The sequence below is a fragment of the Amphibalanus amphitrite genome, unplaced genomic scaffold, assembly GCF_019059575.1.
Source record: "Amphibalanus amphitrite isolate SeventyFive unplaced genomic scaffold, NRLGWU_Aamphi_draft 000190F_arrow, whole genome shotgun sequence".
Classification (NCBI taxonomy): Eukaryota; Metazoa; Arthropoda; class Thecostraca; order Balanomorpha; family Balanidae; genus Amphibalanus; species Amphibalanus amphitrite.
The window spans coordinates 251,142-276,982 of record NW_024881685.1 but is presented as its reverse complement, the minus strand read 5'-3'; the positions used below and the strand labels follow the sequence as shown (position 1 = coordinate 276,982).

General features: G+C 50.7%; 1 protein-coding gene across 3 annotated transcripts in view; it reads left to right on the top strand.

Annotated features, from left to right (window-relative positions):
• The window catches only part of LOC122384443 (polyglutamine-binding protein 1-like), a 52,842-nt gene extending 28,002 nt beyond the window's left edge, over positions 1 to 24,840 (top strand). For all 3 annotated transcript variants that reach the window (XM_043371827.1, XM_043371828.1, XM_043371826.1), the window contains exons 3-7: positions 7,995 to 8,119; positions 11,524 to 11,696; positions 23,351 to 23,537; positions 24,154 to 24,311; positions 24,542 to 24,840. In XM_043371827.1, coding sequence (XP_043227762.1) covers positions 7,995 to 8,119; positions 11,524 to 11,696; positions 23,351 to 23,537; positions 24,154 to 24,311; positions 24,542 to 24,698 — 800 coding nt within the window. In that variant the 3' untranslated portion in view covers positions 24,699 to 24,840. The remainder of the gene's footprint in view (positions 1 to 7,994; positions 8,120 to 11,523; positions 11,697 to 23,350; positions 23,538 to 24,153; positions 24,312 to 24,541) is intronic.
• Positions 24,841 to 25,841: the final 1,001 nt, after the last annotated feature.

Below are 25,841 nucleotides of genomic sequence, written 5' to 3'. Positions count from 1 at the left end.
CCCAGGGGCATCAGCAGCCTAGCAGGGGCACCCTAGGCCCGCCAGAGGTACAGCCCACCGCTAAAGTAATGTAGGGTTTTACCAAACTCAACGGTTGGCTTTGACTGGCGATTGTTTAATGCGAAGTGATTGAAAAGAAGATGTCAATAGCTAAAGTTGCAGCTGCAAGGGTGACGATACATATAAGCTACATTCAAAGTTTCATTGTAGTCTGGCTAATCGTTCCTAAGCTTCAGAAGCAGAACATACCCATGACTGAAACCCCACATTACTTCTGCTGTGGACTGTACCACAGGCCTGCCTGGGTCCAGGGGCACCACAGGCCTAGCAAGGGCACCACGGGCCTGTCAGGGGCACCTCAGGCTCCCGTGCCCCCCCCCCCTCCCCCAGATCCGCCAGTGATGCCACACCACGCGAAACACCGCCAACTACCAGCTGCAGCGCCATAAACACGTGCCAACAAGTCTTTTTTTTTAAGGTCGACCCCGCTCGCGCAACTTTTGACTGACCCTCACTGCTACTATATTGCTTCCATATTATGCTGTGGAAAGCTTTACTTCACCAAGTGGCTAAAAACCTCCATCAAAGTATATTTTCTTAGCAATTTTTCTGGCGTTTTTGGGGGGGGGGGGCAAACAGGCCACTTTAGGCCTTTGGGGGGGCCATGGCCCCCGTGCCCCCCCCCCCCCGGATCCGCCAGTGTATGGAGTTAATGGCCCAGATAAGGAGAACCGGATTTTTAGAACTTATCCATACCTTCAAAACTCATGGAAACGTCTTAAATTCTTCAAATTTTGAGTACCCCAGTGCGAAATTCGCCCCGACGGGTTGTCGGTCGTACCCCAACCACATTTCACACCACTATGAACAATAAATGCACACACTCAAATCGCTATTACCGATATGCTCATCCAATCAAGTTTCGATAAACCCGTTCATCAGCATCTCCTGCGGTTTCGAACACGCCTGTTAGGTGGTGCGGTAGACCGCGCCCAAAGCCAGGGCCCCGGTAACGTGAGGTAGCCGAGTCGGGGCAGCGTGCGCTGACCCAAGCCGGGGCCGCGCGTCCTCCCGGTGTCATGTGATAGCCCGGGGCTGCCCGCAGGGATGCGGTAGACCGCGCCCAAAGCTGCGGCCCTGGCTTGGGTCAGCGCACGCTGCCCCGACTCGGCTACCTCACGTTACCGGGGCCCTGGCTTTGGGCGCGGCTTCTGCTCATACTTTGTGGTGCGGTGGTGGTGCGTCGGGCCGCGCGCTCTGACTTCGGCCAAGAAAAATGCGTCAGCTGATCATTGTCATTTCTGCCACTTGCGTGTGGTGAAATGGGGTCATAACTTAAGAGACGGCTTTTTCATATCAATTATTTTACATAAAATCATATTTCAAACCATAAATAATGTTCGACAGCCAAATAAAAGAAACAATACCCAACCAGGCTTACAGTTTACGGCTCGACATTGTGTTGTCTACGATTAGACAGCTGATATCTCATTCCCGTACGCAGCGGTGTAACTTTCTATATGTATGGGGGTGCAGGTGCACCCCATCCCCTGAAAGTGCACCCCCATCACGTCAAAGTGCACCCCCATAGGCTAAGCGGCGCACCACACGCCGCCCGACACCGATAAGCTCTTGAGCAGATGGCGAGGGTGATTTCCCGGCTACATTCCGTCTCGTGACCGGCGTCGTGATGCTTGCGGGCTTGGGAAGCGTCCAGTCGTATCGTCCCCCAAAAATGGGTGAAAGGGGCACCCCGGCAAAAGCGGGACTTTCTCAGCAAAAGTGGAGCGCCCGAGGCAGAAGTAGGGCACCTCCAACGTAGGTTGGGATCGTCAAGCATAAGACTGGCGCCCCAGCGGAGGAGAGGCGCCCCCAGTAGGAATGAGGCACCTCAAGCATGGATTCGCCCAGTAGAAGAGCTTCCTCAGTAGAACACGGGCGACTCCAGCAGAAAGGGGCGCCTCACCAGAAGAGGGGTGCCCTAGCAGAAGAAGGACACCCCAGCAGAAAGGAGGCGCCCCACCAGAAGAGGGATGCTTCCAGAAGAAGAGAGGCACTCCAATATAAATGGGGCACCTCAAGCAAAAGTTGGGCTCGTCCAGCAGTAGTGGGGCGCCCCCAGAAGAAGAGGAGCGCTCCCAGCAGAAAGGGGCGCCACACCAGAAAGGGGCGCCCTACCGGGGGAGGGATGCCTAAAAAAGAGAGGCTCAGGCGCCCTAATACAAAAGGGGCACCTGGAGCAAAAGTTGGGCTCGTCCAGCAGCATTGGGGCCGGGGGCGCCCCCAGCAGAGGTGGTGGGACGCCTTTAGCAAAAATAGGGCATACCCGGCAAGGGAAATGTCAGACTCCAGCAGAAAAGTGAAACCCCAGCAGAGGAGGAGCGCCAATCAGAAGTAAGTCTCGCCGAGCAGAATGAGGGGTGACCTCAGCAGGAGAGAGGGAGAGGCGACCCCAGCAGTAGAAGGGCGCCCAATGAAAAAGGTGATTCCAGCAAAAGTGGGTCTCGCCAGTCGACGAGCATAAAAAGGGCACCCCAATTCTATAAGAGGTTGGAATAAAAAAGTAAAATGCCATTCGTTATAAATTCAATTGATTGATTGATATTCGTGCAAACGAATTCAATTTTATTTCATAATACCCAACTTTGTACCATTGGACTCATCTGCATCCATAGGCGTCGCCAGAGATTTTCGGTTGGGGGGGGGGGACAAAATCCAATTTGGTCTTTAATCATGCCTTTCTATAGTCATTACTTACACGTTTTATATGTCACTCGACGCGCCATGGCGCGCGAGGAATGCAATGGTGATGCAGTTTTTCCTCTAGCTATGAAATGTAGAAAGTATTTTTTTAGGATTTCCTGGGCAAAATCAGTTACGTCAGTTAAAAACGCATTACCCGTTACGTTAGTTTAGCAGGGTAGAGCCTATTAATGGGAAGGATACAATGGGTCTGTAGGGCCCCTCCCCCTCCCTCCCTCGGACGGGTCCGTGCAGATGATCCCAAACCTTATCCAGAAAAAAGAGTTGCAAATGATCCAGGGAATCGGTTCACCCTTCTAAAAATCCATATTCTAGCATGCTCAGTTTCCGTGATGGATTTATCGGTGCCTTCGACTCGAATCCGACCCCGGCTTCCAAAACCGACTTCGACTCCGGTCAGAGCTGTCGACTCCGACCGACTCCGACCCCGACCTCGCAGCCCTGCTCAGAGGCACACGTGGCCCCTCTATGATAAGGCCCGTGTAGGTCTTCATAGGCCTGTCGTAAGGATGGTCATCAAAGTCGAAAGGGCCCTCAGAGACTACCATGGGTCCGCCTCCGCCCCTTGCTCACCGATGGACCCTCAGAAGCCAATATGGGGCTGTTGAGACCGGCGGAGGCCCTTAAAAGGACTGCCAAAGTGGCTCTCAAAGATTTGCGCCCGACCCTTCAGAATCAGCGGTGAAAGATCGTAGTGGTGTTCATAAGTGCCGGCCTGAGGGCCCTCAGAGGTCAGTTTGGGTCCCTCGGAAGCTAGCGTGGGATCCCTTCTTAGTTCTTAGAGTTCAGTGGGACTTTTTAGGAGCCTACGCACGGCCCTCGTTAGCCCTGTGGTACTTTAACGGCACTTGAACATGTCACAGACCTTTGGCCAGAGTCGGAAACGACCCCAACCCAACCCCGAATTTTTCGAGCTAGGTCTTGACACTAAAATTTCGTGTCAGCGTGCTAGACTGGTGAAACCCGAGTGTAAAATTCAGCTAACACCAGCTAAAACATGGATTGAATCGAAGTTTTGATATGTTCGAATCTGGAGTCGAAGTCCTGAATGTTTTGGCGACTCTCACTCCGACTCTGGCTGGGACTCAAGACTCCAACTGATTTTGACTTCACAGCCATTCTTCAAAACTACCCCCACTTCTTGCCGACCCCAAAATCTCATCGGATCTGCATCGATCTCAGGGGGTGCCCGGTTGAAGGTTGGGGGGGGGGGGGCAAGCTGCCCCGCTTCCCCCCCCCCCCCCCCCCCGTGGCGACGCTAATGGTCTTGACACTAAAATTTCGTGTCAGCGTAGGTACTAGACGGACCCGGTCTCTGCGCGTGGACGGAGCGCTGCTCCCGAGAGTGAGGTAAGGGGGTCGCTCCCAGCTCCACAACAGTGTTGAAAACCGAGTGTAAAATTCAGCTAACACCAGCCAAGACATGGATTGAATCAAAGTTATGATACGTTCGAGCCTGGAGTCAAAGTCCTGAAAATGTTGGCGGCTCTCACTCCGACTCTGGTTGGGACTCGCGACTCCAACCGATTTTGACTTTACAGCCATTCATGAAAACTACCCCCATTTTTTTGCCGACCCCATGAAATCTCATCGGATCTGCATTGATCTCAGGCGGAGCCCGGTCGGGGGTGGGGGGGGGGGCAAGCTGCCCCGCTTGTCCCCCCCGTGGCGACGCTAATGTATAATGTATGCACCATCTATGCACCTTGGAAGCGCCCCTATCCTCATTGAAGGTCGCCCCCATCACCAAGTGCACCCCCATCTCAAAAGCAAAAGTTACACCCCTGCCCGTACGTCGTAACTCTATAATGACCTTTGCTTATTGTCACATGTGCGCCGCATTCGCGATTGTTGCCGACGCCTGTTTGCAGGCCAGCCCACTACAGTTGTTATACATATCGAAAAACCGATAAACTTTTAGGCGAAAAAGGCACTATTCCAGGCCCATTTTTGATTTTTTTTTTGCGATATTAGGTAAAAACAGAAGCTTCTTATCCTAGGAAAAATAAAATGGGAAATCTTTCAAAGGTGGCACACTACCTTTAAACTGACAAATGTGACATTTGTTTAGTAGAACGAGAGCCGAACGTTCTTTCTGTGGCCGGTCAGGCGGGCCGAGAGCGCCGGGTCTGCGAGTCGATAAGGGTCATTTCACGCTTTTGTGTGGCTGACTTTGGTCCATCGTGACATTGAGCTGTGTGATTGCGCCTTATTGTCGGCTGTGGGAGACGCATATTAATGTTTGGAAATATTGCTTCGCTAAATATTGTTCTTTTGGCGTTCAGCTTTCACTGGAACTCAAAAATACATGTTTATGTTTTCAAGAATGTCCGGGACAGCCCGTTGAATAAAAGATTATTAAGTTTTTACAAAAACGCAATTTTCAAAAAAGGCCATCGATCGATTTTGATAAAAATTACATTTTTGGATTCAGCTCACCGTCAGCTTTCGAATGGTATATGTCGTTTCTTTTGAGCCTGGATGTTTGACTTTACACCGCTGTTACTAGAAAAGTTGTGAGCCGATTTTCTTATTTCCTGCACGAGAAGATCCGCAATTCAATTCTGGACAGGTAGCCTAAATTTCACATTAATATCGTGTTTGCGGCGCGAGTTATTGGCGAAAAACAGGAGGGGTGAGCTAAATCCGCCCCCCCCCCCCCTTCCACTGCGCGTGTTAAGGCGTCGACCCGCGGTGCGGGCGGTGCCGGGTTCGGGTTCGATTCCCGGTTCCGCCCGTTCCGCGGGCGCCGTCCCCGGCTGTGTCACCAGGTGTGGGGTAGGCTCCCACTTCAGCCGTAGCCTGGGGGGTGGGGAAGATGGCCGGGAGGAGGAGGAGCCCTCCTGTAAATGGGAAAATAAGTGCCCGTTGGAGGGAGGCCTGAATAAAAAAAAGTTACCCCCCCCCCCCCCAACCCCACCGCCTCAGGCGATTACGTGCTGCCACCCACCTGGATACGCCCTTGGTAATTTAACACTTTTTTGTCGAACATTTTTCTGTAGCTTCAAAGCTGTAGGCGTGATAGCTCTTCCCACGAAACCTGTTGTCGAAAATGTGACGTAATTCTGACGTCATTTTTGGCCAACCCATCATAGCCTTTGGAAAAATGGCCACAACTTGTATAATTGATGGCCTTAGGGTTCCTAAAAGTTTGGTGGCGATATCTGCAGTAGTTTCGGAGATATCTACGGAGAGGGACAGGGGGCGTTTCGGCCCCCTGGCTGAACGCCATTCCCCCCCCCCCCGCCCCTCGTGTGGGGTAATGGCGTTCGGCTAATGCCTCAGTCAAGCGCGGTCAAGTTATAACGCTTTCAACCGAAATCGGCCCAATTTGCCCCGCTCCTCCCTAAATGTGTAAGTGCGTTGTATATGTAGGACTAGGTATACTCGTATGTACAGGGTGTCCCAGAATTACCCGGACATTGTTAATTAGCGTATAAAATAAGGCAAACATGATTGCGCTTTTTTTCTTTTTATCGTCCTATATAGTCAACTAGGGTGGCTGTGAAATAGCACGTGCAATAGATACGCTTGTTACAAGATCAGCCGACAATGATTGAAAATGCCAGCCATTGCTGGTCTCAGTTGTTTTACGGCTCTCGCGAAACTGGGTGAAGGCCTGTTTTCTTTGACCTGCTGCCGGAGGATAATACGATCATATAAGATTAACTTAACATCGAAGTGTTCCCAGGTCATAAGGCATTATCCCTCAAAACAAAAATTGCTGCCTACACCACTTTTGCCGCGTTTTTTTACATCTGAAGTGGAGAAGCTCCATGTCTGAACATGGCGGGACCTTTGGCTTCCAACAGATTTGGTTTCCAAAACAAACCCGTTCATGGCCATTTGGTTTACGGCATCCAGTTTTTTTATTGGTAGAATATTACCGCAGTAGTACCTACTCTGTGCTAACGGCTGTCGTTGGGCCATCATATCAAGCCGAATGAGTGCACAGTGGCTCAAAATGTCTCACAATTTGATTTTCGACGGGTGCCTGGCCGTCTCTGCTGTTGGGGCGTTGTAGCCATCTGACGTTCACACACGCCTTTTTCGGGCGGTTCAAATGACAGAATACCTTCGTTAGACCACAAAGTGTGCTTCAATATAATTTTTTGTTGTATATGTTATATTTTTGGGATGAATTGTAGTGATTTTCGCTGCTTTTTCCGTAGTTTTCGCATATTTTTCAGGCGAGGGACCCCAAATTCCAAAATTTTGCGAAGATAGTGGTGGAAAGTAGACTGATGTTCTTTAGATAATCCTGATCTATCGTTTAGCTAGTTTTTAGCTAGATCAGTGACGTTTGTTGTCCATGACAAGCAACCACCCGTTTGACAACTGGTGCATGGCCCTTTTTGGCAGAGCCCAAGCTTGTCACTCAGGTTTATCTCTCGCTCTCTCTGGCTTCGTTAGCTGATATAATTGCGCTTTGCTCAATCCTAACTGCTTGCAGATGAGCTGCTGAAGCTCTCCAGCAAAAACCATGCCGAAAGTCCGTTTACAAAGTTGAAAACGGGAGTTGATTCACCATGGTTGCCTATTAGTGGCTTAAGCTGAAAACGGAAAAGGACTACTCTTACTTGACTCTGGATAATACTTGATTCGAGTCGTTACCGGTCACCAAAAGCACACAGTCCCCAAGCTCGATAGCTAAGGGATATCTTATAAAAGTATGATGCTTGTATATCATTAGAATCGAGCGCAATCGTACTTTTAGCCAGAAAATAAATGTCCGGGTAATTCTGGGACACCCTGTAGTGTATAGTCGACTACAGAATGATGTTCCACTTTTCACAGGCAATTATTTGCCTGAGTGGTAGGCTGTGCCGCATCACACGGGCTGAGTTCACAAATTATAGCTGTGTCCCAATGCTCACAATCGACACCCTTAATTGCGTGATAAACGGCACAACTTAGCGGCTAGCGCTCCGGTCAACTGATAGCTTCTGAGAAGTGGAACATCATTCTGTAGTCGACTATACATATAATATACACGTATGCCTGTATGCATCAGAGGCCAGAGCGTGGCCGGCGCCCCCGCGGCTGTGACGTTGACCGGCGCCCCCGGCCCCGCGGCTGTGACGTTGGCCGGCGCCCCCGCGGCTGTGACGTTGGCCGGCGCCCCCGCCCCCGCGGCTGTGACGCTGACCGGCGCCCCCGCGGCTGTGACGTTGACCGGCGCCCCCGCGGCTGTGACGTTGACCGGCGCCCCCGGCCCCGCGGCTGTGCAGTCAGGGACACCGATGAGGAGGAAGTCATTGCGGAAGACTACGATGATCACGGAGCAACTGATCTCCAGCTGAACTATGCCCATAATAAGCACGGAGGCAAGCTGGTGACCGACGACGCCACGGCGGTAAGCTGCCCGCCCGGGACACTGTTCTCACTGCCCTCCCCTGGCCGGGCCTTCGAGCAGTAATTATTTGGGTGGAGTCATTGGAAATTGCTGAGTGTTCCTAAAGTTTTTGCTATATCCATTCGTGCACAGTTTGTTACGACTCGTCCGCTGATGAAGACCTTGTGGCGGTGGGTTGGACGCCATGGGATTAACCTCAACTCGGATGTGCCTCAGCACCATGTTGCAGAACAATTCGAATTCAACCGCACTACTGCATATCTTTTTATGGCAACGTTTTTTTTTTAAATATAATTATAATGGGCGCAAAATGACCTCGCAGTCGGCGCGCCCCTAATCCCCAACAAACAAACAAACTAAATAAAATTATTGACCAAGCCCAATTAACCCGCGCCCCGTTGGGCTCTACCGAGCAACGCGCCCTGTTGGGGGGGGGGGGCAATTTGCCCCCCCCCCCTAAGATCTCGAGAACCACGCAACCTAGCGACAAGCGGCAAACGGTGTTGGATAGCCCTATCAGGGAACTACCTTGTGACCCAATTTTATTGACCTAGGTCAAACCGATGACGTCACAGGTCAGGTCAAAGGTCGAATTTTCACCGTTTACAGGCATTTCAAGAAATGCGTTGTAAAATTGAGTAAAATGCATTTCATTGAAAATCATCGATGAGGAAATGTTCTTCAAACACATATTTTGCTATTTGAGGTCACTGATATTAGGTCCGGTCACAGAGGTCAGGTCACTGGGGGGGGGGGGGGGGGGTCACAATATGAAAGTGTCGTGTGATACATGTTTTATGGTCCATTTTACATGACAAATGCGATTATGTGGGTCAGGCAGTCTTTTGGGCAAGCTTAGGTCACGTTTTGGTCAAGGTCAGGTCAAGATCAGGTCAAGGTCAGGTCAAATTAGGTCAAATTTCGAAGTTGATATTTTTGCATAAAATGGGTATCGATTCGATGCAGCTCGTCACGGGGAGTTCAATGGTGGTCTTTCTTTTGCCCTACGTGGTCCAGAATCGCTAAAAATTGAGTTCAAAAATTTGACGTCATCATTTTTGAAGTTTTTTCGCTATAACTTGGCAAAAAAAAAAGATATCGATCTGAACTTTGGTATGTTTTTTCTAAATTCGGATTTTTTTTTTTGATTTTTTGAGTTTTTCTTTTAAAAAATCAATTTTTTGACGTGACGGATATTCGTAGTACCTGTCAACCGCCTCTGACAGCTTCATAACATGATTTTGGAAATCATGTGGGTTGTGTAACGGAATGGCTGCTACCAGTTTACGCGGTCAAATGTGTAAAAATACGCAACACTTCTTCAAAACTGCGATGGCCCATACCTCCAAGGGGCCCATACCTCCCGGGTCTCCCCTATGTCTCTGATAGCCGCGTACTTTTTGTGCTCGTGTGGCAGTGTTGTTCAAAGTAGGCGCGGGCGCGCCGTGTGCTCTGTGACGCCCACGGGACTGGTGGGCCGAGCGAGCAGAGTTGGCCTACGTTACGTTATTTTGAAGTTTTCGGTAACCCGTAGCTGTCAGTACCGTTTCGTAGCGTAATTGGGATGTTTCGGTAGCGTAGTACGGAAAATAAAAGAATAACGTAGGAACTACGAAATGGATTCCGTAGCAATTACAGGTCAGCTGTATTTGTACAATGTACATAATTTTTTCAGTTTACTCATATCGTCACCAGACCTCCGGCCGTTTACACGGATGTGAGACGCCTGCTATATGAATACCACTGAGTCTTTCTTCCGGCCGGACCGACACCGGGGATTTCCCACTGGGGAGTCCCAGGGAATTCCCTGTCGGAAGTCCAGCGCATCTAGCGAGTAGCGCGTAGGCACCGCCGCACCGACGATGCTGCAAAGCCGGCGATCATTGTGCGCAGTATTTGGCTTACTAGAGACTAACCGTTTCCACTGGGTAGTGGATGATGACACATTGCATAACGTAGTACGATAAAATAATTTGCTGCGTTAATTAACAAATACCGTAATTCAGTAACGTAGCAATATATAACATATCGTAATTCGGTACCGTAAACCAGAGCAACTTTGGTCCATCGGTGCAACTTTAGTCCACCATGGAAAAGATACCTACTTTGCTGATTTTTTAAAAAATCCATCGTAATATTTGGGACATTTTTTCATGCAGGCAATTTAGCCCAATATGTGCCCTAACTATGTGTGAACAGACCTGCTTTTGTTATGTGACCTTGACAGCAGCAGAATTTTTATAATAAAAGCCTTGATTTTGGCGCAAAAAACAGAAGTTGCTAGGATGATGTAAGGAGCGGAACTGGTAAGAACTGGAGCGACACTGGCTATCTAGACAGTAAGTACATGAGTTCTCCAAAGGCTTAGAGGAAGAAAACCCCCATTTTCTTTTTATGGTCATTTTTTAGGGGTGGTGGTCAAAGTTGCAAGCACTTTTTCCGTCAAAATGCTACAACTTTGGTCCACCAGGAAATCATTCTTAGGAAGCTTCTCATCACTATAGCATACTTTTTTCGTCATTTATGACAGTCAATGCTGGAAGTTATTGATGTTGATAGTCGATTGGTTATGCTGCTGCGTCTATATTTCATTTTTAGCCCTCCAAATCCAGATTATTTCCCAGCCTGTTGTATTCCATACCTATCCAATATGATTTTTCCTGTTTCAGGTCCGAGTTGTGGCCTAGGCATGATGATATTCTTACCTACTCATTCAGCGATGTCATCCGCAAGCTCCAGCCTCCCATCCCGGTTGGCACCCGTGGACAATTCACCTTCATTTGTTAGAGAACTGTCAAGTGACTTCTGAAGGTGCTGAGTTTTGTGGTTCTTACTCAGCCGCTCATTTAAAAGCCAGAGTGCTCATGTGATTTTACTCCATCCAAAGCCTGGAACAGCCGTTCACTGTGAATCTGTTGCCCCATTGTAAACCAGTGTTTCTGTGATTGTTTTCAGCCAGTTGAAGTCCTGGTGTGTCAGGATATTTTTTAAAAGAACTTATGTGGACCAAAGATGCTCTGTAAAATACCATTTTATTCGTTAGCATTGAATAAAATAGGATTATAATCAGTGGTACAAAGTTGTAAAACCCCTCTACAACTTTGACCACTTGTTCAATAAAAAAATAAAATAACTCAAGATGCTAGCAATCTTTTACTCTAGAGCAAACTGTTGACAAAGGTTGTAGCTTCCACCTTGCAAAAAACTAGCCAGATTGGACAACAATTAAAAAAGATATTCAACAAAAACCTAAAAAGTGGTACAAAGTTGCTCTGGTTTACGGTATCGTAGTTTTGGCCAAAAAAGCAAACGTAGCGTAACGTAGTGCGTAACGTAGCGTAGCGCAGGCCAACTCTGCGAGCGAGGCCCGAGCTGAGCTGACCGGCGGCCGGCCTCCCCGGCAGGGCGCGCTCGGCTGTCCCAACAAGTGGAACGTCTACCACGAGTGCAGCGCCTTTTGTCAGAGGCGCTGGGGCGCCGGCCAAGACCCCGACCCACGGCTGGAGCTGAAGCGTCTGAGGATGCTGGAGAAGTACCCGCTGCCGGCCGGCTGGTCGGAGGTCTACGACCCCGGCACGTGAGTCCGCCGACCGGCCACAACCTCTGTACCTCCAGCGGCCGGTACCGTCCCCCTGTCTGTACCTCCAGCGGCCGGTACCGTCTCTGTACCTCCAGCGGCCGGTACTGTCTCTGTACTTCCAGCGGCCGGTACCGTCTCTATGTGTCTCTGTACCTTCAGCGGCCGGTACCGTCTCTATGTGTCTGTACCTCCAGCGGCCGGTACCGTCTTTGTACCTCCAGCGGCCAGTACCGTCTCTATGTGTCTGTACCTTCAGCGGCCGGTACCGTCTCTATGTCTCTGTACCTTCAGCGGCCGGTACCGTCTCTGTACCTCCAGCGGCCGGTACCGCCTGTGTCTCTGTACCTCCAGCTGCCGGTACCGTCTCTGTACCTCCAGCGGCCGGTACTGTCTCTGTACCTCCAGCGGCCGGTGCCGTCTCTGTGTCTGTACCTCCAGCGGCCGGTACCGTCTCTATGTGTCTCTGCACCTCCAGCGGCCGGTACCGTCTCTTTACCTCCAGCGGCCGGTACCGCCTGTGTCTCTGTACCTCCAGCGGCCAGTACCGTCTCTGTACCTCCAGCGGCCGGTACCGTCTCTATGTGTCTCTGCACCTCCACAGAGACAGTACCTCCAGCGGCCGGTACTGTCTCTGTACCTCCAGCGGCCGGTACCGTCTCTATGTGTCTCTGTACCTCCAGCGGCCGGTACTGTCTCTGTACCTCCAGCGGCCGGTACCGCCTGTGTCTCTGTACCTCCAGCGGCCGGTGCCGTCTCTGTGTCTGTACCTCCAGCGGCCGGTACCGCCTGTGTCTCTCCAGCGGCCGGTACCGTCTCTGTACCTCCAGCGGCCAGTACCGTCTCTATGTGTCTGTACCTTCAGCGGCCGATACCGTCTCTGTACCTCCAGCGGCCGGTACCGTCTCTATGTGTCTGTACCTTCAGCGGCCGGTACCGTCTCTATGTGTCTGTACCTCCAGCGGCCGGTACCGTCTCTGTACCTCCAGCGGCCGGTACCGTCTCTATGTGTCTGTACCTTCAGCGGCCGGTACCGTCTCTATGTGTCTGTACCTTCAGCGGCCGGTACCGTCTCTATGTGTCTCTGCACCTCCAGCGGCCGGTACCGTCTCTGTACCTCCAGCGGCCGGTACCGTCTTTGTACCTCCAGCGGCCGGTACCGTCTCTGTACCTCCAGCGGCCGGTACCGTCTCTGTACCTCCAGCGGCCGGTACCGCCTGTGTCTCTGTACCTCCAGCGGCCGGTACCGTCTCTGTACCTCCAGCGGCCGGTACCGTCTCTATGTGTCTGTACCTTCAGCGGCCGGTACCGTCTCTATGTGTCTGTACCTTCAGCGGCCGGTACCGTCTCTATGTGTCTCTGCACCTCCAGCGGCCGGTACCGTCTCTGTACCTCCAGCGGCCGGTACCGTCTTTGTACCTCCAGCGGCCGGTACCGTCTCTGTACCTCCAGCGGCCGGTACTGTCTCTGTACCTCCAGCGGCCGGTGCCGTCTCTGTGTCTGTACCTCCAGCGGCCGGTACCGTCTCTGTGTCTGTACAGCCCTTTGCAAACTGCGTGGTAGGTATTCTTTTTCGACAAAACCGAGAATAACGCGGATAGGTACTACGCTATCGGTCGCTCGGAAATCGTAACAGCAAGACGCGTGAGACTTTGCACCTTGGATTGGCATTACCATCGTCCTCATTTTCCATCCAATTTGGCAACAAAACTCAAAAGTTTATATTTGCCCCAAGAACAAACTTTTGCATTTTGTTGCCACACAAGGCATCTACTTTGTTTAGTGATAGACCCAATCGAAGGAGTGGAGCATGGCGCCTCTACTACGCAGTGAGTTCCGACCGACTGATCAAGGCCGTATAAGTTAGGTAAGATCGTCCGGGCTCGCTAATGTTACAAATCTGCAACACTACGGTGACGTCACCGGGGCATACGCTCCCTGGCTCCATCCGGACCCTGATGCGGCGGCTGCAATCGCTGCTAATCGAAAAATTACTTGTGCAATAGCGCTTTTAAATGACTTTAAAAAGGGGGAAAATATGAAAGCAAAATAATTATGAGAATCCTTTGCCCTGACTGAGATTGTATGACCCCGCCACCTATCGGACAACGTCGTAATTAGGGTTGAGTTGGAGATCGCCAGGTGGCTTGTCAGTAAGCTGTCAGCCGGACAGGAGAGGGGCCGTCAGGCGCTTAACATTATGTAAACGCCAGATCATGCTCAGGAAAATGCGACACGCTTAAGAACGGTCATTTATCTCGAAAAAGATGCGGTGCCCTGTGGTGATATGGCCCACATGACTGAGACCCGTAGGCCGTATACGGCCTACGGGTCCCGAGTCATCAGGGGCCTTATAAGGCCCCTGTGGTCACCGGCAGCTCCCAAGTCCCCTACGGACGCGATACATGTTTCGAAAATCGCTAGACAAAGGACTCAGGGGCGCAGCCAAGGGGGGAGGGGCACACCGTGCTTTAGCCCCTCCCAAATCTAGCAGGCGCCCTCTGGAAAGACGCCATCCAGGGCGCCGACGGCGCCGTGGATGGCGCCTTCCACGATCATTCTGTGCGCCGATGGCGCATTTTCAGTGTCCAGCACTCTAGTCGCCCTCGACGGTAGGCCGCCATTGCGACGTCCTCATGCGGTACTGGCGCCCCGTGGGCGCAAAATGACCTTGTAGTCGGCGCGCCCTTAAGCCCCAATAAACAACAAGGTACTGGCGCCCAGATTTACAATTTTATATCTCTTTGTGGGTGAAGATGCACCCACAATCCTGAAATGCCGGATATCCACTCCCAATCTCCTGACCATCGGCTCATGACCATCGGCCCTCGGCTCACCTTCAGCGCCCATCTGTCTGCTCGGCGCCCTTCTGATCTGTCGGCGCCCTTCTCGCCTTTCAGCGCTCTCCTGGCCTGTCGGCACCCTCCTCACATTCCACAGTGATGCAAATGGGGTTCACGAGTGGCCATAAATACGAAAAAGGCCCAAAATTCAACATCACTTAATCGAATAAATCGTAATATGGTCAGTCAGGCAAATGTTTGGGGTGTCTGAAAAAGTATGATTTTAATGTTTTTGTCAAAACCGGCCTCGTGTATGATTGTCAGAAGTCGAGACATTTTCGATGTCGTAAAATGACTGTCAGGTACTTGAAATTCAAGTGCCGCTAGCGTGCGTTCATGTCATACAAACTGCAAAAATTATACATGAAAATGATCCCCGAAACCTGCTGCTTCTAATGCCACGTCATAAAAAGCCGTATCTATTTTGGTTTGGCGGTGAGCAAACTATTTGTAATCATGTTGCAACCGCAGTTTTTTACCAAAAATATTTGCTTTCAATTCACCTACAGCACTTCACACAGTGTGTGCCCGTTAGTGCACCATATCATAGCATTCCCTTATCATTTCTGAGTCGCATAGTGAAAGAATTGAGGCGCTAGTACAGGGCTGACCGGCGCTACAGAAGTTTTCGTCCGGCACGGTCGGGTGCCGCGGCGCAGCGGGCGGCCCGGGCGGCCGCGCCGCCGCACAGTGGGCGATCCGGCCGGTGTAGCCTCGCGAAACCTATCGGCATTCATAACATCCATGTTTTTGAAGCTAGAACCACAATATTTAGGAGCAACCTTCTTGAATATGCAATGAGCATATGTTTTAAATAAGGACTATCTCTTTTAGGATTTGTGCTCTGTGGCGAGCTTGCAATTTGCCTAATTGCCGCTCGAATAACGCATGAATACTTTTGAGGGTAGGTCGAAATTTATGACGATATGAGCTGGGTAGGACATTTAAATGGTGTGTACCTCCGTAGAAAATTGCTTCCAAACCAACTTTTTATTCAAACGATTATGCCGTACCAATTTATACATATCATGAAACAGCGTAAATCTCGACCGGCAACGCCCCATTTCATAACGTGACCCAAGCAGCGGGTTTGGTTTTTGGTGAATAACTTCGCAAAAAATGGCCGCAGAACCACAATTTTGACATTGTCGTGTTCGCCTTGCTCAGGCGCGTCGAATGGTATACTTTTTGTTCATGTGAGGCCACCGTAAGGTGTTGACCGTAAGGTGTCGAGTCAAGGTCAGGTCAGAGGTCTTCAAATCACGAAGTTGGTCGAAGGAGGTCATATCGCATATCATTCGATTCGGCAAGTCTTTCGGAATCCATTGGTGACCTTGTCGACTCTCTAGCTCAATTTGATCGGGAGTTATTAACGAAAAACTCCTATGACCCTAGTGACGTCATAAATGACGTCATGCAAGGTCAACAATGCAAAAATGCAGCATCAGATCTTGCAAAGAATGTATGAAGTAACGATTCCATGTACTTGAGACAATTGAATATCATTCCTGGCGCCAAAATAACAGTTTTCATATTTCCCCATTGACTAATAGGTGAGGTCACGTGATCAACCTGACTTTATGTGACATTTAGGAAAAATCTGAGATATAAAAGTTGTAAGACCTCTAAAGGACAATAAATCCTGCAAGTCTCACCTCCCTGTGAAAGTTACTCTGGCACTGAGAGCGTTGCAAGGTTGCGACATCTGAGGATCGTGCAGAGGTTCATTTATGACGTCATAGGTCAGTGACCTGACCTGACTTGAAAGTGCGGTTGGTGTCACAAGATCCAGCGTGCATCAAAGGTCAGGTATGCCAAGTTGCAGCTCTCTATTGCCTGGGTGTTTTGAGCTATCGCGAAAACACCCTTTGGGGCATTTACCACTTGTGCTGAAGTGCACCAAGCCACGGCCAACCAGTGGCGGCGGAAGCAGGGGGGCAAGGGGGGCAGCTGCACCCTAAAGCTATGGAAAGGGGCGCCTCAAAAATCTGTAGAGGAGGCAGGAAGTTAAGAGGTGCGGCGGCCATAAAGCTAAGCAGTGCGACACCGCAACTGATAAAGGCACTTGTGACACGAAGAGGGTGGCAATGACGTGGGAAAAGTATCTTTTGATATGCTGAAGAGTGGAGGCATCCTTATCTGAAACAAAGGCAGATGCTGCGACCCTGTCGAATATAATCTTGCCAGGCGATAAAGGCTAGGAGGGCGCAGCCACTCGAGAAGCGCGCCATGCGGAAGAGGGGCGCCTGCATGCGAAAGAGGGGCGCCTGTGTGTGGGACGAAAAAGAAACATGTATGGAGACGTCTTTAAAGGCGATAGCCTCCGAACGCCAACACGAACATATGAGGGCTTATAGCGTTGCAGGCTCCAATTTCAATTCATGTATTTAGCAACTTTCCACTTTACAGTGGCTGTTTAAAAGTTACACGTCTTGTGAATAAAAAGATGGGACATAAAACGAGATAATATAAAAGATGACATGAAAACACACACACACACACACACACACACAACATCACCACCACAAGGGTCAGAGGTCAATCGGCCAACCAGACACATCCGTATCATCGCCTCACATCATATCATCGTCTAGAAGAAAATCTTTAAGACGGCGCTTGAACTGATAGATATGCTGGGCATTACGTACATCGGGTGGGAGGTGGTTGTACAAATCAGCTGCTCTAAAACTAAATCGGCGGACTCCTGAGGTGCTTACAGCATGTGAGCGCCTTAGCTGGTGAGATTGTCTCGTATCATAGCCATGGTCAGCAGTAGTCAGCATCGCGGCTATATCACCTGGCTGACCCGTGAACATGACTCTCTTCAGCAGGCAGAGAGTGTGATAGCAGACCAGTTGATCAGCCCTAAGCCAACCAAGGTCCTTTACAACATCAGATATGTGATCGTACTTCCTCCTTCCGCTCACAATCCGCGCACAAAAATTGATCAACTTTTGCACTCGGTGGAGCTGCGTTACACCGCAAGTGCCATACAGTGCGATGCAATATCTGATAGAGGAGAGCACAAGTGCACTGACGATACGAACCAACGTCTCTTTGGGAAGTACATGTTTGGCATGAGACAGGGCGATCAATATACCTGTTGACCTCGCTACTCCATGCGACAAAAAGGGGCGCCTGATGGCCGATATGCGAGAGGAAATTAGTTTGTGTAACATTTATCGGGGGCGGTTTGCCGTTTACAACATATGAATGTTAAGGGAGGTCCGAGATTGGGGCCTGTAAAATTGCACTGTCCGTATGGGCGGTTACACCCCTAGTGCTAGGGCGTATTTTGCGTTTTTTTACTGGGGAGATGATTATGACCAGGAATAGCATTCTGCAAACTTCTATGGGCGCCTGTATAGGGGCGAAACTGATTTTCCAGTGCAGAGACGGCCATCGGCATTGTGGGGCGGCATTCATTCCACTGGGGCGTCTGCCAGTGTTGAAGGGCGGTATTCATTTCAATGGGGCGCCCGTTGGTGTTGATTGGCGACATGTATCACCTGGGGCGCCTATCGGAGATTGGGGCGGCATTAATTTCACTGAACCGTGGAACTCTTTTCGATATGCCTTATTCGGAGAATCTTATGATATGGTGATGAGGTTGTTTCTAAACGAACATTATGAAGGTTACATTTACGCTATGGAATGTACCTAACTATTTCTCGTTACATAAAAACTGTAATTCTGAACGTGTTAACAGGTACAACACATTGTCAAACGTCTCTTCACTGTTTGTGTTACTACAACCGTGTATATGGTAAGGGGCGCCCAGCGGGAAGGGGCGCTTCAATATCGTTTGCACCCCTATCCTAGAATACCTTCCGCCGCCACTGCGGCCAACCCTTAGAAGAAAAAGTGTCTGGATGCCAGGGCTGCAAGTGGCTGCAAATTTTCACTGGCTCCCCTAATAGATAGTGTCTTAGTGCATGCGATACAGCATTATTTTCAGTTCATCCTCGTAAAACTTTTTTTGCTGGGCTTGGTTAATTCAGTGAAGGTAATGTTCAGTGGTTGAAAAAAAATATAAAAAGTTAACCTAATTATAAGACATTTTGAGCTGATTTTGTCTGCTTGCTTTCTATGGCGGAATCGTCTAAACATCTAAATTTCACTTTCCATGCAAAATGGATGCTCAACACCTAGCAATTTCATCGTTCCGCAAAATATTCAAAGAGCGTAAAAATCGGCTGTGATTATCCCCCTTATGAAGTGTTACGGAACGCTGTCTTTAACGATACTTTTGTCTACGAAAAAATGTCTCCTGAGCCATGCAAATGCACTAATCGTAATCTTTGATGAATTTTCTGTCGACTAGTATGCGTTGTTTTCCAATTTTCGGAAAAAAGTGTCTTTGAGGTTTCGCGAGGCTAGACCGGCCCGATCGCCTACCGTGCGCCGCGCCGCCCGGACGCCGCGCGGCGTCACCCACCCGCCCACTGCGCGCCCACTGCGGCACCCGACCGCCCGGACAAAAACCTCTGTAGCGCCGGTCAACCCTGTGCTAGCGCCTTAATTCTTTCACGATGCGACTCAGAAATGATTAGGGAAGGCTATGGTATGGTGGACTAACGGGCACACACTGTGTTAAGTGCTGTAGGTGAAACGAAAGCATTTTATTCTGAGTAAAAACTGCGATTGCAGCATGATGATAAATAGTCAGATTACCGCCAAAGCGAATAAGATACGGCTTTTTGTGACCCGGCATTAGAAGCAGAAGGCTTTGGGGATCATTCCCATGCATAATTTTTTCAATTTGTATGAAATGAACGCAAACCAGCGGCGTTTGAACTTGCGAGTGTCTGACCGTCCTTTTACGACCTAGAAAATGTCACGACTTCTGACGATTATACACGAGGCCGGTTTTGACAAAAACATGAAAACCATGTGATTTCAGATGCCCCAAACATTTGTCTACTCGGCCATATCGCAATTAACTCGATTTGGTAAACTTGACTTTTGGGTATTTATGGCCACTCGTGAACCCCATTTGCATCACTGTGCATTCGGCGCCCTCCAGGCAGACCAGTTAGCGCCCTCATGGACATTATCACACAGCATCCTCCTGATCTGTCTCGCCCTCCACACTTGTCAGCGCCCTCCTGACCTGGCAGCGCCTATCGTATTATAGCGCCCTCCTCACCGTATGTACAGTGCCCTCCTGACCTGTCGCCATCCTCCTCACTGTATAGCGGCCTCCTAACCATGCAAAGCCCTCCAGACCGGCGCCCTCTACGTTCAGCGCCCTCCTGACAAGTCGGTGCCCTTTTCACCGCAGACGGCCCTCCTGATCTGTCGGCGCCCTCCTGACCGTACATCGCCTTCCTCACCTTGTCCGCGCCCTCCTCTTTATACAGTGTCCTCCTGACCTGTCAGCGCCCTCGTCACTCGTATAGTGCCCTTCTCATCGTACAACATCCTCCTCACCATGGGCGCCCTCCTGACCTGTCGGCGCTCTCCCCACCATACAGCGCCCTGCTGCCTTGTCGGCGCCCTCTTCACGGACAGCGTTCTCCAGATCTGTCGCAGCCCTTATCACCGTGCAGTGCCCTCCTAGTCCTGACCTGTCAGCGCCCTCGCCTGTCGGCGACATCTTCGCGTTCAGCGCCCTCCTGACCAGCCTGCGCTTTTTGCAACGCATAGCGCCCTCATCACCATGCATCGCCCTCCCGACCAGTCAGCGTCGCCGTTCATCGTACAGCACCCTCCTGACCTGTCGGCGCCCTCCTCACAACACACCGGCCTTCTGACCGGTAAGCGTTCTCCTCACCATGCAGACAATGCAACACTTGACAATTAGGAAAACGTTAAGTAGCCTATGCTTAAAGGAAAAGGGCCACCTTTAACCCGCGCCCTGCTGGGGGGGTGTTTGAACACCCCCCCTTGTGGTTTTTCGCGAATATCTCAAAAACGGCGGCGCGGAGCGCCGCCGTTTTTGGTACACCTTATCATACATCAATTCTACACATGTTGTGAAAATTTCAGACCAAGGTCATTCAAGGTCAGGTCACCAGGTCACTTGAAGTGACCTCACCTCATAAAAAGTTTCAATGTCTGTCATAGCTACACCGAGTGACCGATCGCTTTGAAACTTTCAGCGATTGCTAAGAGCAATAGCATGTACAAAATGTATATCTCAGAATTTTGATATCGATGACCTAAGGTCAGGTCAATTTTGCGACCTCCCCATTATAAGTCAATGGGAGAAAATTGAAATGCGCCTCTTTTGGACAAAAGACATTATAACACTCCCAAACACCGAATTACAAGTGGCTTAGACACACTGAACATGAAAATGGTGTCCGTGACCCTTGTTTATGCCCTGAGGTCATCTTAGGTCACGAATGGTATCTAACAGTTTTTCGCAAATAACTTTTGATAGAGGCATGCTAGAGCGATGAAAACGCCGTAGATGTGTTCAGCTCGACGATACGGATCGACTGATATGCAACATGACCCTTTCCGGTCAGGTCATGACCTTGACCTGAGGTCAATTTTCAAGTTGACCTTTCAAGGTCAACTTATAGTTCATTCGATGCGTCTTGACGAGAGGAACACGATGCCGGTAAAAGTAAGCTCGTACAAGGCTTGGGTCAAAAGTTATTGCAGAAAAACTGTTTCCGAAAAAAATCGGCTATTTTTGCAAGTTTTTGCCCCCTGCAGGCAAAACCGTTGACGTTAGGTCAAATCTGAGAGAATTACTCAGAAAGGGCTTTAATAGGGCTATCGAATGCACTTTTCCGCGGCGCTGTAGCTCTATTGGTTCTCGAGTTATGCGTTGGCTTCTTGGAAATTTTCGACATTCGACCTGGAAATCGGCGAAATTTTGCCTTCAATGACCTCTGGTGACCTGACCTTTGACCTGACCAAAAAATTGACCGAAGTGATTTCGTCATTATTTTTGACGCTCTTTCGAACGCCGCCTTCCGCGTATCGCTACGTGGCCCAGGAGCCGAGTTACAAGGGGGGGTGTTCAAACACCCCCCCCCCCCCAGCAGGGCGTGGAAATCCAGGACCCCCAGCCGGGCGCGGGTTAACATGGGGATTGAAACTGAGATAGCCATCTTGTAGCCCGTGTCCGAAAACCTATCTGTCTACCTCCTTACGGCCGATTTCGGCCTCCATTCGTAGTTATCGGCGATTTTAAAAGAAAAAACGCCAGGAATGCGTCCTTATCCCAGGAATGCGTTCTTATCCGACAATACAGCCACCCGCGGCGAGGCTTTGGTTTTTTACCAATCAGCTCCAACCAGCTCAGCTTTAACCAATCAGCTTATCTGACACAATCCGACGAGTCTGTCTTCTGAACGCTGATTGGCTTGAGTGTGACGTCATCGCTATGCCATCATACAGTAGGTGCCGTAGAGAGTATCAACATAGTACCAATATGTTAAATAGTTTTAAATACTTTTTAGCGAATTGTGCACTTCTGGCACCAGTTTTAAAAAGAAAATGAAAAATAATAATGTCAAAATGAAAAACAACGATATCTTCATATTTCACGAAGGTGGCCCTTTTCCTTTAACCCTCGCCGGCACAGGCCATTTTGCGTCATTCGACGGCACAAGGGGGGGGGGGTACGACCCCCCTCGCGTTTGGCCCCTGATTGAGCTAGAGCTTCGCGGAAAAACGAGCGTGTTGCCCGTCACGAGAGGAAGCCGATGATATCCAATTTTAAGATCCTAGGTCATCGGGTGACCTTCTAGGTCCGGTCAATGACCCAAAAATCAGGATTATCGGGACCTGTTAGAAAGTCGTAGTGTGGCTGCTATGGAGTTCTCCGGGGTGCTGATCACGAATATCGTGTTAGTTTTGATCAGAGATGATGTCTTTAAGCATTTAGACCAGGTCGGGTCAGGTCAGGTCAGGTCAACCGGTAGAGGTCGTGACGGGTATTCGTAATACGTGTCAACCGCCTCTGACAGCTTCGTAACATGTTACGAAGGCACCAAAACTACTTCGTAAATGTTCAAATGGTTGCTAAATTCGAAATCAGCTCCAAAAACTGGCCTAGAAAGATGTAAAACTCGAAAAAGTGAACCGAGGTCACCAAAGGCCAATGAACTGACCTGACCTTCAGGTGACCTTGACATCCACCCTAATGCATAAGAGCAACATCAAATCACATGTTTGAACGTTTGAAACCACGAAAAGCTTGCAAACGCGCGGCTAATGCGAGCCGACATACGCCGAATCGCGATTCTGGCCAAACATGGTCTCGGAAAGTAGGTCACAGCCCACAGGTCAAAGGTCATTTGGGTCAGGGTCATGAAATTTTCAGGATAGGTGTACAATTGATCAATGCGAGGGTACTGAAAGTTCCGTCGCGATCGGCCGTTTTTTACGCCAGTTATTCGCGAAAAACCTTAGGGGGGGGGGGGGTTGCATCAACTCAACTCCCTGTGCCGGCGAGGGTTAAAGTGATTTTAGGCGCAAAGTAGTAATGAAGCAATTTCCGGAAAGTAGAAGGATGACACCGTTTCCAGCGTTTCCGGAACGTTTCCGGAAAGGAACTTGTTTACAACCGTGACCCTCAAAATCGTACCCGCAAAATCGGCCAAACTTGCGGGGAAGGCCAGCTGACAAGTGTACGCCCCCCGGTGACGTCACGGGTAATGTTAAACAGTCGGGCGCCCGGCACATAGGAAAGCTCGGGATGACAGCCCCCTGCGACTGATAACATAATCTTTGAGTTATTACCGGTTTTGTCGAAAAAAAAAATAATACCTACCACGCAGTCTGCTGAGGGCTGTACCTCCAGCGGCCGGTGCCGTCTCAGCGTTTTTATGTACCCCTCGTTCCCAGCGGCCGTTACTACTACTGGAATACGGAGACGGAGGTGGTATCCTGGCTGCCGCCGGGACACCCGCGCGCCAGGCCGGGCGCCTGCGCGGCCGCGCTGCGGCTTCAGCTGCAGGCGGCGCAGCGCGAGGGGCAGGCGGGCCAGCCTACCGAGCCGCACACCGACACCGCTCGGCCGGCCAGCGACCAGGTACGACCGCTCGACAGGGGCCGCAGACGCAGCCCCCGCTCACGAGCTCCAGAATCCCTTTACCGTGACGTCACCACGGCGGTAGAATCTCCCTTCACGCATAGGCATGCATGCAAATTTCATCATCTTTCCAGCGAGCTGGAGAAAAAAAAAAACAAGGATTATGTGTCATCAAAAGTTGTACCAATGTAAAAATGAGTTCGCCTCCTTACTATAAATGGGGCTGAAACTAAAAAAATAGGACTATATCGAGCCAAAATCAGCAATTCAAATGACCCCTTCATTTGAACGTGAAGGATTTCCTCTAATGACGTCACCACGGCGCCTTTATTTCCCTAGTGAACCAACCTGAGTAGTAAAGGAATCTTGCGCAGAGGGACGGACGGTCAGCCGGGGGTACAGAGGGACGCGGTCAGCCGGTACAGAGGGACGGACGGTCAGCCGGGGGTACAGAGGGACGCGGTCAGCCGGTACAGAGGGACGGGCGGTCAGCCGCGGGTACAGTCGTCGGTTGTGCAGTTGTAGCGCAGTGGTGGCCCTGTGCGGCGGTAGTGCAGTGCGTCTCTGAGGGATCCGCAGCGCGCTGAGAGTGCTGTCGGCGATCGGCCGCCCCCAGGAGATGTCGGATGACGAACACGACCGAGAGAGGCAGAGGGAGCGCGACCACCGCCGAGAGCGAGAGCGGCGGCCCCGAGAGCGGGCCGCGGCGCGCGCCAGAAAACGGCCCGACGAGCTGGACCCCATGGACCCGGCCGCCTACTCCGATATCCCCAGGTGAGCTCCGACAGCCCCAGGTGAGTCGCCTGCTCCGACAGACCCTGGCGAGCCGCCTGCTGAGACAGAGAAGATATGTTCATTGAGCAAAGCTTCTATCGCCTATGGATCTGAATCGTGAATCTTAAATTTATACAAACTTTTAGAAGGAATGTATCTGTACGGATGCGTTTTATGCGGCCGTCTGGTGTGCGACTGCTCTGTGAGCGGACGGCGGCGTCTGTCCACAGAGGCTCGTGGTCGGCTGGCCTGGAGCGTGACGTGAAGTCGGGCGTGGACGCGACGGCGTCTGGGCCGCTGTTCCAGCAGAGGCCGTACCCGAGCCCGGGCGCCGTGCTGCGCGCCAACGCCGCCTCCCGGCCCGCCGACGCCGGCGACGGCCAGTAGCGAGCGGCGGCAGCGTGCCGGCCGGACTGCCAGCGACGCCGGGACGCCCGGCCGTCTGGCTCCATGACTCTGCTGATCTCGTGCTGAGCCGGGACTGAACTTTGGAACTTTGGCGCTTAAATAAATGTGTACACTTTCATTATCCGTAGCTCAGTTCACAACTGCGAAAACATGGCGCTAGCGGTGTCATTCATCCACGCTTTCCAGCAAGGTGTTCCTTAGTTTTTTTTATAAGAAATTTGGCAGAAGCAGAAAAAACTTCTGAGGCGGCTGCGACACATCACTATTGTGACACATCACTATTGTATTGCATTCGACATCTAACTTAAGGTCTTATTGAACCCAACCCTAGCCCTAGCCCTACACTATCACTGCACTACCCTTACCCCATTCCTTGGCCTTAGGCGTCGGGTGGAACATTGAAAGGGAGCGCCAAGTCTTCCAAAAATATGTTGCCAGCCGTACGTGGTAGTGCATAACAGTGGCGGATCCAGGGGGGAAAATGGGCATTTGCCCCCCCCCCCCCCCAAACGGCATAATTTTAACATTACGCCTATGGACGAGGCATGGAAAGAATCGATAAATTGTTATGGATTGCCCCCCCCCCCAAAAAAAAAAACTGAGCTGGATCCGCCTCTGGTGCATAATACCACAGAGACGCGCGGTTAAACCCAATCAGTGGCAGGGTTGTTGTCATTATTCCCTCTTTTTTATATATCTCCGAGGCGGCGGGAGATAATATGCTGGAATTTTCCGATTGTTGCTCCAATTGTACTAAACCGTGCATTTTATTCAAATTTCAAGTTGATAACTGTACCTACCTAATAGGGCGGTTTCAGGGCTCACTTCGGGAGGCTTTCCTCCGACACTACCGAGATACCAGCATAGCCAGTGCTGTCGGATAACCCGCTACTAGCACAGCCGGTGCCGTCAGACCCGCTTACGCCGCCAGTGTCGCTGGATAATCAAACTACTAACGCCGCCAGTGTCGCTGGATAATCAAACTACTAACGCCGCCAGTGTCGCTGGATAATCAAACTACTAACGCCGCCAGTGTCGCTGGATAATCAAACTACTAACGCCGCCAGTGTCGCTGGATAATCAAACTACTAACGCCGCCAGTGTCGCTGGATAATCAAACTA